Below are 14098 nucleotides of genomic sequence, written 5' to 3'. Positions count from 1 at the left end.
CACCCTCTTCACGTATTTATCTGACCCGCTGCCTCCAGCAACTACCAATCTGTTCTCTGCATCTATGAGCTTGTTCTTTTGTGTGTTTTTGTATTTGTGGGTTTTTTTTTTTAAAGATTCTACTTGTGAGAGAGATCATGTATTTGTCTTTCTCTGACCTATTTCAGTTAGCACAATGCCCTTGATCTCCATCCGTGTTGTCACAAATGGCGAGATTTTGTTCATTTTTTGTGGCTGAGTAATAGTCCACCGTGTACATTTACCACGATTTCTTTATCCATTTACCCACCAATGGACACTTAGGTTGTTCCCATATCGTTGCTGTGGCAAATAATGTTGCAATGAACACAAGCATGCATATTTCTTTTTGAGTTAGTGTTTTCATTTTCTTTTGATAAATACCCCAAAGTAGAATTGCTACGTCATGTTGTAGTTCTATTTTAATTTTTTGAGGACCTTCAATACTGGTTTCCATAGTGGCTGCACCAATTTACATTCCCACTGTCACTGCACAAGGGTTCCCTCTTCTCCACATCCTCACCAACACTTATTATTTCTTGTCTTTTTGATAACAGTTATACTAAAAGGTATGAGGTGATAGCTCATTGTGGTTTTGATTTGTATTTCCCTGATAATTAATGATATGGAGCATCTTTTCATGTGCCTATTGGCCATTTGTAAGTTTTCTTTGGGAAAATGTCTGTTCAGACCTGCCCCTTTTTTTTTTTTTTTTTAATTTTTTTTTTTTTATTTATTTATGATAGTCACAGAGGGAGAGAGAGAGAGGCGCAGAGACATAGGCAGAGGGAGAAGCAGGCTCCATGCACCGGGAGCCCGACGTGGGATTCGATCCCGGGTCTCCAGGATCGCGCCCTGGGCCAAAGGCAAGCGCCAAACCGCTGCGCCACCCAGGGATCCCCATGCCCCTTTTTTTTTAAGAATTTATTTATTCATTCATGAGAGACACACACACACACAGAGAGAGAGAGAGAGAGAGAGAGAGAGAGAGAGAGAGAGAGAGAGGAAGAGACACATGAAGAGGGAAAAACAGGAGGGGAGCCTGATGCAGGACTCGATCCCAGGACCCCAGGATCATGCCTTGAGCCAAAGGCAGATGCTCAACTGCTGGGCCACCCAGGTGCCCCCTTTTGCCCATTTTAAAATCAAATTGTTGATTTTAAAAATAAAATTGGTGTTTTTTGCTATTGAGCTGTATGAAATCTTTGTATGTTTCAGTAAATAGCCTTTTATCAGAAATACAATTTGAAAATATTTTATCTCATTTAGTTGGTTGTCTTCAATTTTTTTATGGTTTCCTTTGCTGTGCAGAAACTTTTTAGTATGATGTAGTCCTACTTATTTATTTTTGCCTTTGTTGTTTTTGCTTTTGGTGTCAGATTGAAGAAATTATCACTAAGCCCTATGTCAAATAACTAACCATCCACGTTTTCTTCTAGGAGTTTTATGGTTTCAGGTCTTATGTTCAAGTTTTTAATCTATTTTGAATTAATTTTTGTGTATGCTGTAAGATTGTGGTAAAATTTTATTGTTTTGCATGTGGCTGTCCAGTTTTTCCAACACCATTTATTGGAGAGTCTGTCCTTTCCCCATTATATATTCTTGGCTCCTTTGTCATAAATTAATTGGCTATATCTATGTGGGTTTATTTTAGGGCTCTCTATTCTGTTACACTGATCTGTGTCTATTTGTATGCAAATAGCATACTATTTTAATTGCTGTAGATTTTTAATATAGTTTGAAATCAGGCAGCAGGATGCCTCCAGTTTTGTTCTTTCTCAAGATTACTGTGACTATTCAGGTTTTTTTTTTTTTTTTTTTGTGGTTCCATACAATTTTAGGATTGTTTGCTCTTATTTTTGAAAAATGCCATTGGAATTCTGATATCAAATTTTCATCAAAACTGTAGATTGCTTTGGGTAGTTTGGGTCCTAAAGATAGTTTTGAGTAGTCTCAATTTTAACAATATTGATTCTTCTAATCCATAAGCATGTGATATCTTTCCATTTATGTGTATCTTCAATATTTTTAATAGATATCTTATAGTTTTCAATATACAGATATTTCCCATCCTTGGTTTAATTTATTTCTAGATATTTTATTTTTGGGGGCAATTATAAATGATGTACTTTTCTTTGTTTCTCTTTCTGACATTTCATTTTAGTGTATAGAAATGCAACAGATTTTTGCACATGGATTTTGTATCCTGCAATGTTGCTGAATTTTTTTTATTAGTTCTAACAGTGTTTTGATGAAGTCTTTAAGGTTTTCTATATATAATAACATTTCATCTACAAATGGTGACAGTTTTACTTCTTTTTGATTTTGGATGGCTTTTTCTCCCTTACTTAATTGTTCTGGCTGGGATTTCCAATACTATATTGAATAGAAATGGTGAGAGCGGGCAACCTTGTTTATTCCTGATCTTAGGAGAAAGACTTTAAGCTTTTCACCTTTGCATATGATGTTAACCGTGGGCTTGTCATATATGGTCTTTTTGATGTTGAGATATATTTCCTCTGCACCCACTTTATCATAAATTGATGTTGAATTTTGTTAAACGTGTTTTCTACATTTATTGATATGATCATATTATTTTTATAAATTTTACCTAATAATGGTATATGATTCTTTTAACGTATTCTTTAATTTGGTTTGCTACAATTTTGTTGAGGATTTTTGCATCTATGTTCATCTTGGATAGTGAAGTGTAATTATCTTTTTTTTTGTAGTGTCCTTGAATGGTCTTGGTATTAGGGTAATGCTGGCCTCGTAAAATGAGTTTGGAAGATTCTCTCCTCTTCTATTTTTTGGAAATTTGAGAAAGATTGGCATTGATTATTCTTTTAATGTTTGGTAGAATTTACCAATGAAGCCATTTAGTCCTGGACTTTTTTGGTTGAGAGACTTTGGATTACTGACTCAATCTCCTTACTAGTAATCTGTCTGTTCACATTTTCTATTTCATAATGATTCAGTGTTGGTACAATGTGAGACTCTAGGAATTTATCCATGAATGGCATTCTTTAAAAGAGGACCAAGAAGACAAAAAATAAAATATGAATATAAATAAAATAAATATATAAAATGTAGTTAAAAAGATATAAAAATATATCGTAAATGGAAAATCTAGTAGAAAAATGCCAAGAAACAAAGTAAGAGAATAATAGGAAATTTCAGAAAAAGAATAGAGAAAACTGAGGAGACTACATCAAAAATTGAAGGAAATTTCCATAGTGTAAGAACATAATCCCACTGGGTGCCAGCCAAGAGTTGAAACACACATTGAGAAGGTTATTGATAGTTTAGAATATTATGAGAAAAGAGAAAATCCTAAAAATTTTCAGAAAAATGACAAAACTGACTCATTAAAAAAGATAAAAAATATGAATGTTTAAAGACTTCTCTACAGCAACACTGGAAACTCAAACAATCGGAAAAGGATGCCTTCAACATTTGGCATGACGTTTATTTTCAAACTTGAAATCAATATCCAACCAAGCTATCAATGAAGTAGGAAGACTGACTGAAGTTGAGATAAATCTTTGCAGATCCAGAGAGAAAAATGCTCGGAGTTAGGACAGGTTAGGAACGTCCTGGAAGACGTGCTCTAAGACAATGAAATGGGTAGAATATTTGATGTAGATTAAGTATCTTACTTGATTGTTCTGAGAGAAGATTTAAACAACCATGGAATGTTTGGAGTCATTTAGTGGTTATTCAGAAAACTAAGCGAAACTTACGAAACCAAGAAAGCCAGGAGGGGTAGAGCAGGAGTACGAAACAGGAAAAATAATATAGGTCATATTTCTCAGATGTTCATGGATTTCTATTCGACAACATTCTAAATGTTGAATTCCGCTCTAAGTAGGATTATCACGTAGCTGTAATAGGAGGAGGATGGGGACATGAAGTTTAAGTGTGTTGGGTGGTCGAGTGTATCAACAAAAGCTAAATCCTCATCATCTAACAGTGGAAATCTAACCACAATGCCTACAACTGAGAAATCAGTATGCGATACCAGATGGATCTAATGCAAGTAAATATCCAAAAAGAGCTAGATTTTAACCTGGCTGTTTGGCAAGCAGAAAATGATTAGTGATATTTCGTACAAGTCGTCTCACATTATTATTCAACCATAAATAGAAACCCTAACGGTTTCATGCCACTGTCCCCCCAGTGAGTTGTCTTGTACAGCGTTGGAGACCCTGGGCTTAGCCCCCGCGGTTCATGGATGGAGTGTTGAGTAAGCCCCTGGGTCTGCACCCATAACCACCAGGTAGCAATAGTGAGGCATCCCTGGTCTTCGTACCACATTAATTTCTGAATACTTTCTGCACTAAGGGGTCTACAATTCTTGCATATATTGGAAAGACTTTTTATGGTTGTAGAAGATACAAAAAGTATCAAGAAGGCAGAAGATATCCCCAATCCCATTGTTAATATTTTGACATATTTCAGTTTAGTCTATTCCTGGGCATTTTATGTGTGTGGACATATTTTTATCATAAAAACTACATCCTTGTGTGTATTTAATTTCACATAAGTCCTCTGTTGTGAAAGAGTATAAAACAAGCATTTTCCCATTCACAGTGTGTCCATGGCAATGTCCTTCGGTCACCTTAGCACAGGAGGTTCCCTCTAGCCATGCCATCCCCGACTGCCTACAGCTTCATGCCTCTAGATTCTTTGCTTCTCCTCCCTTCTTGGGTAGGAATCTTTTTTTTCCTACCGAAACTCTTGGGAAAAGATATACCACACACATGCACACACAGACACACATACACACAAACACCAAATTCCTCCTCCACTTATGGAAAAATGTCGTGCTTATTCTGTTGTCCCGGTATCTGCAAACACATGCTCTTAACTTTCCAAATGATTTATTCCAGATCCCTTTGGGCCAAGGTCAAACCCTTGGTCTCAGGTTGAAACTAGCATCTTAGGCAAAAGACTAATCTGTTGATGATCCACCCTTCCCTTGTTTTTTTTTTTTAATTTTTATTTATTCATGATAGGCACACAGTGAGAGAGAAAGAGGCAGAGACACAGGCAGAGGGAGAAGCAGGCTCCATGCACTGGGAGCCCAACGTGGGACTTCATCCCGGGTCTCCAGGATCGCGCCCTGGGCCAAAGGCAGGCGCCAAACCACTGCGCCACCCAGGGATCCCCCACCCTTCCCTTGTTTTTGTAGTTTCTGTACTAATAGTTGGCTCAATTAATGACTCATCTCAGGCTTTCCTAAGAGCTCTATTATTCTGCCACTGACCTTCCCAACTGTCTCTCTGGTCCTCGGTCTTTACCCCTTACTACAGCATCTTCTCTTCAACCAGCCCAGCAATCACATGCCCTAAGCGAAAAACTGTAATAGAGCTGACAGGAAGGGGTTCATGTTTACTGGCAAGATAATACAGACGTTGCCCTCGATCCCACCTCCCAACGCCTGCACTTACTCCTCAACATGTATTATGGTATATTAGCATTACAATTTACTGCAGAATTTAAATTCACCCTGAACTTTTAACGTGTTTCTAAATTGTAATATTTGCATAAATATCACCTAGTGTATGTTTTAAAGGTCTATGCATAGGAAAAAGTATGAGAAATCCACAAAGGATAAAGCATGGCAAATATATTAGTATTTTCTTATTTTGATTCTTTAATTTTGTATTTACCCATACCTTTTAATCATTATGTTTTATATACACATATATATATCTGTATATGCATATATTTGCAATTAAGAAAGTTTAAGTGTGGTGAGAATTATGTACATTATATCTTTAAGTTTCCATTCTTATGTTCAGTTTAATAATATCCAAATTATATATCACTTCCTGGTTTCTGTTGATTTTTTCTACAGTAAAATAGTTAATATTTAAGCCCCAAATTTCAGTTGCCACTTAGTACTACACTATAAGAATTTTTAAACTTATTTCGCTATTTATTTACATACCATTTTTTCAAGTTTTCAATGGAAACAGTTACCATGGAAAATATAAAACATTCCCATGTATGAAATATAAGACAAACAAGATATTTATAAATTAATTTGTTTGGGGTGAAGAGTAGATACCCCAGAGAGCTAACTTTTTTTTTTTTTTTTTTTTTTTTTTTTTTGAGAGCTAACTTTTAAATTAATTAGAACATAAAAGGCAAATTATAATCCAATGCACCTGACCCTACTATGCTAGGTCATTCCCACATCCATGATGGCTTTCAATGAGTACTAAATACTTCCTTTCCATGATTTCTTTTTAAATACTTCCTTTCCATGATTTCTTAAAAAGATTCTTCAGTGTATATATCACAGACAGCATACCTCTCTGTATGAAACAGGGTGATTCTTCTATTTGTATATTTTTAAATAAGGACAGATCATAAATAAGCAAGAATTGATACATGAAGAAATATAAGGAGGCTATTACAATAACCCAAATCAGAGGTGATGTTGATTTATTCCAAAGTGATAGCAATGGAGATGAACATGAAAGAGTCCAGACATATTTATATAGATAAAATTGACCCAATTTGGTGGGAAGGAAGAGAATGTTCTCAGGGAGGACAAGCAATATAGTATATAGAGGCTGAGGGTATGAATTCTACAGCAAGACTACATGGTTTCAAAATCCAAGTCTGCCATTTCCAGACTCTGTGACCTTGGGCAAACCACTGAACTTTACTCTGTCTCATGTTTTCATGTGTGAAATGTGATAAATACAGTGCTAACCTCATTGCACTGTAAGAATAACACGGATTAAATTGTTTATTTACTTTGATCTTAGAATAGTGTTTATTATATATGGAGCACACTGTGTTTGTAATTATAATGATGATAATGCTATTAGCTTATATAGGTGATCCTAAAGAAGAACTACATTTGAGGAAGAAAATAGTGTGCTTGGTCTTGAACATTTTGGGAGTGGAGTTTTATTTAAGATATTCAAGTTATGTTAAATAGTCAATTGGATATATAGGTCTAAAAGGAGAAGTCTGGGCTGAAGACCAGAATTGATGGTATGGTGTATCTACAGGCATTAAATCAGTGAAAATATATGAGATTTCCTAAGGATAAATACTTCAGAAAAAAGAGGTAGCCGTGACGGAGTTTCAAGAAACTCCAGTTTTAAGGAAGGATAAAGGAAAATGAATTGGCAAGTTAAATAGAGAAACAAGCAGAGATGTGGGAGAAAAACCAGTAAAGTGAGATATCACAGAAGCCCCAAGAAGAGTTTTGCAGCAGGAAGAAGTGGTTAACTCTTCTGGGTACTGTCAAGAGGTCTACAAGACTGAGACTGAGAAGTATGTGTTGGGTTTAGGAGTACATTGATAATCAAAGCAAGGGCGGTTGGGGTGGCCTGAAGGGACGGAAGCCAGATTGGAGTGGTTAAAGGAACAGAGTCAGTGAATGTAGACAACTCTTTTGCGTAGTTTGTGAAAATGGGGGCGAGGTAGGGCCGTGGTTTAATTGAGAAGAAGGTAACGAAGGCCGCCATTTTCCCTTTTGTAAAGACGACTTGAAAATGATGAAATGTTGGCGGCATGAAGCCAAATACTAAGCAAAGGACCACATGATGTGTAAACTTTTTTCTTGTTGAACAGAACTCAGACACAGGAACCAAGTACCGGACAAAGAAGGACCACATGATGTGTAAACTTATGTGTTTGTGTATCGCTTACTCTTCTACCATTGGTGGACTCACAACGATCACAGGCACTTCTACCAACTTGATCTTCTCTGAGCATTTCAATACGTAAGTAAAATGATTGGATCGTTGATTAAATAAATAGGCAGCACATAACTTACGAGGCTTATTCTTCACTGATTCAGAGAATCAGGAATGGAAATTGCTGTACTGAGTTAACCTTTTTTTTTTTTTTCATCAGGACATCTATAGGTCTAGAGACCTTCCCTTCCACTAAGAGTTAAATATGGAGGGTGTAGTGAATTAACAGGTGCCTTAAGATTCCCCAAGTCAGCTCACAATAGATAGTTATGTCTGGCTGACCATTCTAATCAAATGGGAAGACTTTTCTTGTTACAAATAATACTGTGAATGATAGTTAACTAATGTGATTAGGGATTATCTGAGTAGGAAAATGTATGTAGGGTTTGGGAACTAGCATTTAAACATAAAAGATGAGAGTTGCGCACAAACGTGCTTATTACAGAAGTCTTGCCTAGAATTTAAAAAGATTTGAAGGATTGGGCAATTGCAAGAAATGTCAGTGATAAAGTATTCTAAGGACAGACATAGGACTCTAAATATAAGTTTGCAACCGTGATGTTCATCTATTGGAGAACATGGGGAATCTGTGGGTAGAGTCAGATAACTTGGGTTAAAAAATCTGTAATTTTCAGCCACTTACTTTGTGAATTTGAACAACAAAAAGTGAATTACTCTCCCAAGACTTAAATTTTTCATATCTAAAACAGTCACAATTCAGATGATTATTGTGAGACTTAAATGAAGTAAACCATGTAAAAATACTTGATGCTATTTCTGAGAGCTATTGTAAGAATTACTGATACAATAGTTTGAAAGTCCATGCTTTCACGTGAGGACTCAAACTGAATTCTACAACCGCAGTGTGTTTTCAAATACTAACAGGACAGATGATCAGAGTTCCAGCAAGGTGGGCCACATTAAGGATGCCCTGGAACAGGATGTACGTCTTTTCACAAAAAGACTAGGGTTCGGAGTCAGGAAGACTACATTCTTCAAAGCAGATTCACAGATTTTATGACCTTTCTAAAATTATTTGCAAAATGTTGTGCATGCATATCTTTTCTCGGAAACCTAAGACAAAAAAAAAATGTCACACTCCGTTGTCCTAAAAAGAACAAGAACTGTGTGCCAAGAACAGTGGGACAGCAGCTGAAGACCGTCTAATACAGACCTCCATGTGTATTTATTGTTTCCATGATTGCACGTCCATCACGCATGCTCCAGTGGCCAACATCGAAAGGAACCTTAAAACGGCATCTGGTTTATTAAGTGGGAGACTTCTGAAGCTCTCTGTGTCGGAGAGGATTTATCTAATGTGTCTCCTAATTCAAGACAGGAAATGTACTTGATCTCTTTCTGAAAACTAGACTTCCATCCTTTTTCATGAGTTCCCCCAGAAAGAGATTCCACATTTTGGTCTTCTCTGCAAATCTTTTTCTAAAATGTAGACCAAAATTTTATTGTTTTACTCTTGGTGTTAGAGAACTGCTGGTTTCCACCATTCTCATGAGATCCATGTTGTTGCAGTAATCCATGCTGACTTGCCCTTTGTCTGCGGTCTTGCACAATGTATCAACCAAATTTTCTTTCTTTTATTTAACTGTTCCCTTGATTCTTTGGATGCAGTAATCCATTTGCAATGACAGATTGGGAGCATTGCAGCACTTTAAGCAAAATGTTTCAGTAACTATTTTCCCTAATTATCTAATCTTCCAATTCTCCTATTCATGGGAATTTGGCCAAATATTCTTTAATTTAGAAAATGCTTAATATGTACTTGAAATTTAGTGAAGTTTTTTCTTCAAAAGTTTGCTTTAACATTAGAGAATTATACACAAACAGAAAGAAACTCAAAGTATCCCTTCCTGATAGAAAATACTAGAATAGAGAGGGAAAACAAACTTATGTGAGGCAATATGATTGATCCTATTAAACAAGCCAGATATTTAACCCACTTTTTCTTAAACATGGGCCCCAAGATACAACCACATCTCAAAGCAACAGTGGAATGAAATGCATTCAATTTCATTGGAAAAAGTGCCAAGAACTTAGAAATACAGGGAAAAAAAATATTTATATTCTTTGTCAAGATGTTTGGACCTGGAAAGAAATTGCCCTTTGTTTCCAAACCTTATGCAATAATGCCACCTTTTCCTCTTGACACTGCTTGCCATCCTTTTTAAAGCAGTATCGACAGTCATTTTGTATAATTTAATTTGGATCTTGCCTAACTCCATGGGTGCATGAATCCTAAGAATCAGTGACTTGACATCTAGAGAAAGGTGCTATCTTACAAACAGTGGGAAGAGGGGAGCGGATTTCAAAGCCTTTGTTTATCCATCTATTCACCTATCACTTGCAGATATAAAATGTATCATGCTTATTGACCGAGTGAATGGATAAAAGTTTATTTTTATTTGCACTGAATAAAATTTAGCTTCCTCAGAATAAACATTTGTTCTAGGACTGATGATGTGCAAGCAAGGCACTGTTGTGAATTCTTTTGGAGAATGAAAAACAATGAAACTGGCCAGGAAGCTTTGAGATTCTCTCTGGGTTCTAGACATCTGTGAAAACCATTAAAAAATTTAAAACATAATAACGTTTGGTTTTCCACATGGAGGCCAGTAGGTGGGTGGTATGTGTTGGATTCCACCTGCTCCGCAGTACACACTTACTCTATATGCCCTTGCTGTGAGGGCAGCATATGGAGGTGAGTAAAGCACAGATTCTGGGCTTAACTGCTTTCGTTGAAATCCCAGCCCTTCCATTTCCAAGCTGGGTGATCTTACACTACTTACTCTCTTTAAGCTTCTTACCTTGCCAGAAAAATGGAGTATTAATAACTCTCTTTTAGAGAATTGTTTAAAGTGTTTATTAAAAAATAAATGGCACTTTAAAATCGTACCTGTCTCAGAGAATATGCTCAGTAAATGTTGGTTATTACTATGAGATTTGAGAAAGTTGATGTTCATCTAGCAGACTGAAGTTCGGACTATGGTCATTCAAACCCCAAAGTCTGTCTCCCTAAAAAATCACCTCCTTAGAAACATAATTGAATATATACCCCAAAAGGGGACTGTAGCTGTATGCAGCACCCTTCAAACACTAGAGAAGATTTGTGCAACATGGCTCAGTCCTAAGAGGTAAACACCACATTTATGGAGAAAATGAATGCAAATAATTCATAAAATGAAAGCACAAAAAGTTTGTAATCATTTCTTTTTTTTTTTCCTCAAGGCAGTAAAAGAGCCTGTGGATTTTCTTTTTTTTTTTTCTTTACCTTTTTTTGCACTGTTTAAATAACAGTGTGCAGATTGATTGGCATTCCAAGAGTCTGGGGATAGGAGACCATTTAGGAGTCTGTTACCAAAGTGCTGACAAGTGACAAGGGGCAGAACTAAACTGTTATGAAGTGATAGGATTTAGACTCAAGATAATGTACAGGCAGAAGGTGGTGAGTAATCAGGTGTGAGGATTTAAGGGCCATGAGGGGTTAGGGCAAGTCTGGGATTTTTGCTGATCCAGCTAGATAGATGGTGATGCTGTGAACTTTTAGGTTCATTGAAGAAATTAATAAATTTGATTTTAGATATCTCGGGATGGCTGCTCAGAGCCTATGCATGGGGTTTTTATTTATTTTTATTTTTTAAATTTTTTATAAATTCATTTTTTATTGGAGTTCAATTTGCCAACATATAGAATAACACCCAGTGCTCATCCCATCAAGTGCCCACCTCAGTGCCCGTCACCCAGTCACCCCCACCCCTACCCTCCTCCCTTTCCACCCCCCCCCAGTTCATTTCCCAGAGTTAGGAGTCTCTCATGATCTGTCTCCCTCTCTAATATTTCCCACTCATTTTTGTCCTTTCCCCTTTATTCCCTTTTACTATTTTTTATATTCCCCAAATGAATAAGAACATACACTGTTTGTCCTTCTCCGACTGACTTCCTTCACTCAGCACAATACCCTCCAGGTCCATCCACCTCGAAGCAAATGGTGGGTATTTGTCGTTTCTAATGGCTGAGGAATATCCCGCTGTATACACAGACCACAGCTTCCTTATCCATCATCTTTTGATGGACACCGAGGCTCCTTCCACAGTTTGGCTATTGTGGACGTTGCTGCTAGAAACATCGGGTGCAGGTGTCCCGGCGTTTCACTGCATCTGAATCTTTGGGGTAAATCCCTAACAGTGCAATTGCTGGGTCGTAGGGCAGATCTAATTTTAACCCTTTGAGGACCCTCCACACAGTTTTCCAGAGTGGCTGCACCAGGTCACATTCCCACCAACAGTGCAAGAGGGTTCCCTTTTCTCCACATCCTCTCCAACGTTCATGGTTTCCTGCCTTGTTAATTTTCACGGTTCTCACTGGTGTGCGGTGGGATCTCATGGTGGTTTGATCTGTATTTCCCTGATGGCAAGTGATGCAGAGCATTTTCTCATGTGCATGTTGGCCGTGTCTATGTCTTCCTCCGTGAGATTTCTCTTCATGTCTTCTGCCCATTTCATGATTGGATTGTTGGTTTCTGTGCTGTTGAGTTGAATAAGTTCTTTACAGATCTTCGATACTAGCCCTTTATCTGATATGTCATTTGCAAATGGCTTCTCCCATCTGTAGGTTGTCTTTGAGTTTTGTGGACTGTTCCTTTTGCTGTGCAGAAGCTTCTTATCTTGATGAAGTCCCAACAGTTCATTTTTGCTTTTGTTTCTTTTGTCTTCATGGATGTATCTTGCAAGTTACTGTGGCCGAGCTCAAAAAGGGTGTTGCCTGTGTTCTCCTCTAGGATCTTGATGGAATCTTGTCTCACATTAAGATCTTTCATCCATTTTGAGTTTTTCTTTGTGTTGCACGGGGTTTTTAGTAGGCATTTGCAAAAGGAGTGGAAAACTTTGAGGGCTATGTGTATATAAACCCAGAAATTAGTGTCTTGAATGTAGAAATGGTCACATAGGGAGAAGAAAGTTGAAAGAATCAAGACATGGATAGATTCTTGGGAACTAACTATTGACAAGAAAGAAGATGACAAAAGTTTATCAAAGTGGGTGGAGAGCCATGGGCATGTGGTGTTCTGAGGGTTAAATGAGACCTTTTTCAGAATGGAGGATGAGTTGGAACAAGCCGCACTGTAGAAGGGCCAAGGGGGACCGTGGCTATGGGAAGGCTCCTTTCTGATGGGCGCCCTCCCATAAGACGTGGGAGGCAGGGCAGAGCTAGGCCGAGGAGAGGGAAGATGTGAGCAGTGGGGAGGGAAACAGCTAATTGGAATGATTTCCTTTGACGTTGAGGAAGCAAAGAAGAAAAGAGCAAAGCGTGGTGTGCCCAGAGGCAGAGAGCCCTCAGTTTTGTGTTACGCTCAGGAAGGAAACTGTAAAACAGATAACGTGACGTTTTGAGAAAGAGAGAGAGAGAGAGAAGGAAATGACTGGCTAAGTGTCGGGTAGAAGCAGAAAGAAAATAGAAACAAGCATAGAAATGTCGGTCTTGGAAAAGAAGGACGTGTCGTCCTGAGGACTAATGGGGGAAGTAGAAAAATGGGAAGACACAGACACTTCAGGTTACATATATGATTCCCTTATTTCACAGATGAGGAAACTGAGGCACAGAGACTTTAAAGATGTATTTATTTATTTGGGAGAGAGCAGATAGTGGGGGGGGGCGGGCAGGGGAGAGAATCTGAGGCTGAGTCTGCCCTGGGCACCAGGCCCCACTCGGCTCCACCTCACGAGCCCCTGAGGTCATGATCTGAGCCCAAACCAAGAGTCTGACGCTCCACTGAGTGAGCCTGGGGCCCCATGGCTCGGACACTCTCAGTAATGACCCCTAGTCAACGAAGGGCCTGCCAGCTGAGGGCAGACGGCCGAGTCCCAGGCTCCTTTGACCCCACAGCCTGCCTCGCAGACCATGGGGAAGGTGCCAACCTGCAAAGATCTAGAAAAACAAGTGAGTTTGCTGCCAGTAGCAAGGGCCACATCCGTGTTCACATTCACGGGTCGCATTTTCTTCCTATAAACGTGAGCCTGCAAACTCGGCGCGTGTTATGTGAAGTAGTTGCAAAGCTCAGTTAGCTCCGGGTTAGACTGAACCATCCCCTCGTCATGAGCCGATAGACAGCTCGGGAGGTGATTTTCAGGATAATACTATCAAGACGGAGCGACATACCTAACTCAAGTATAAAGCGTGACATTTCTTGCGTTCTTAATCCTGGAAGCGAGCTCCAGAGGTGCCTAAGCTCTGACTTATCTGTGATTAATTCATCGTTGGCCTTAATTAATCCTTGGAACAGAGCATTCTGGAAACATTCTTTGTTCTCTCGCCTCCTGTTACAACTTGCTGCTTTGTTAGGT

General features: G+C 38.3%; 1 protein-coding gene across 1 annotated transcript in view; it reads left to right on the top strand.

Moving 5' to 3' along the window:
* Window positions 1–14098, top strand: part of SLC13A1 (solute carrier family 13 member 1) — a 97592-nt gene that overhangs the window by 41126 nt on the left and 42368 nt on the right. Inside the window, exon 7 of the mRNA XM_055314864.1 lies at window positions 7621–7772. Within this exon, the coding sequence (XP_055170839.1) occupies window positions 7621–7772 (152 nt within the window). The remainder of the gene's footprint in view (window positions 1–7620; window positions 7773–14098) is intronic.

The sequence above is a fragment of the Nyctereutes procyonoides genome, unplaced genomic scaffold (genome assembly GCF_905146905.1).
Source record: "Nyctereutes procyonoides isolate TBG_1078 unplaced genomic scaffold, NYPRO_anot_genome, whole genome shotgun sequence".
Lineage (NCBI taxonomy): Eukaryota > Metazoa > Chordata > Mammalia > Carnivora > Canidae > Nyctereutes > Nyctereutes procyonoides.
Note: the sequence above shows the minus strand (reverse complement) of the source record. Positions and strands in the feature narration are given on the sequence as shown.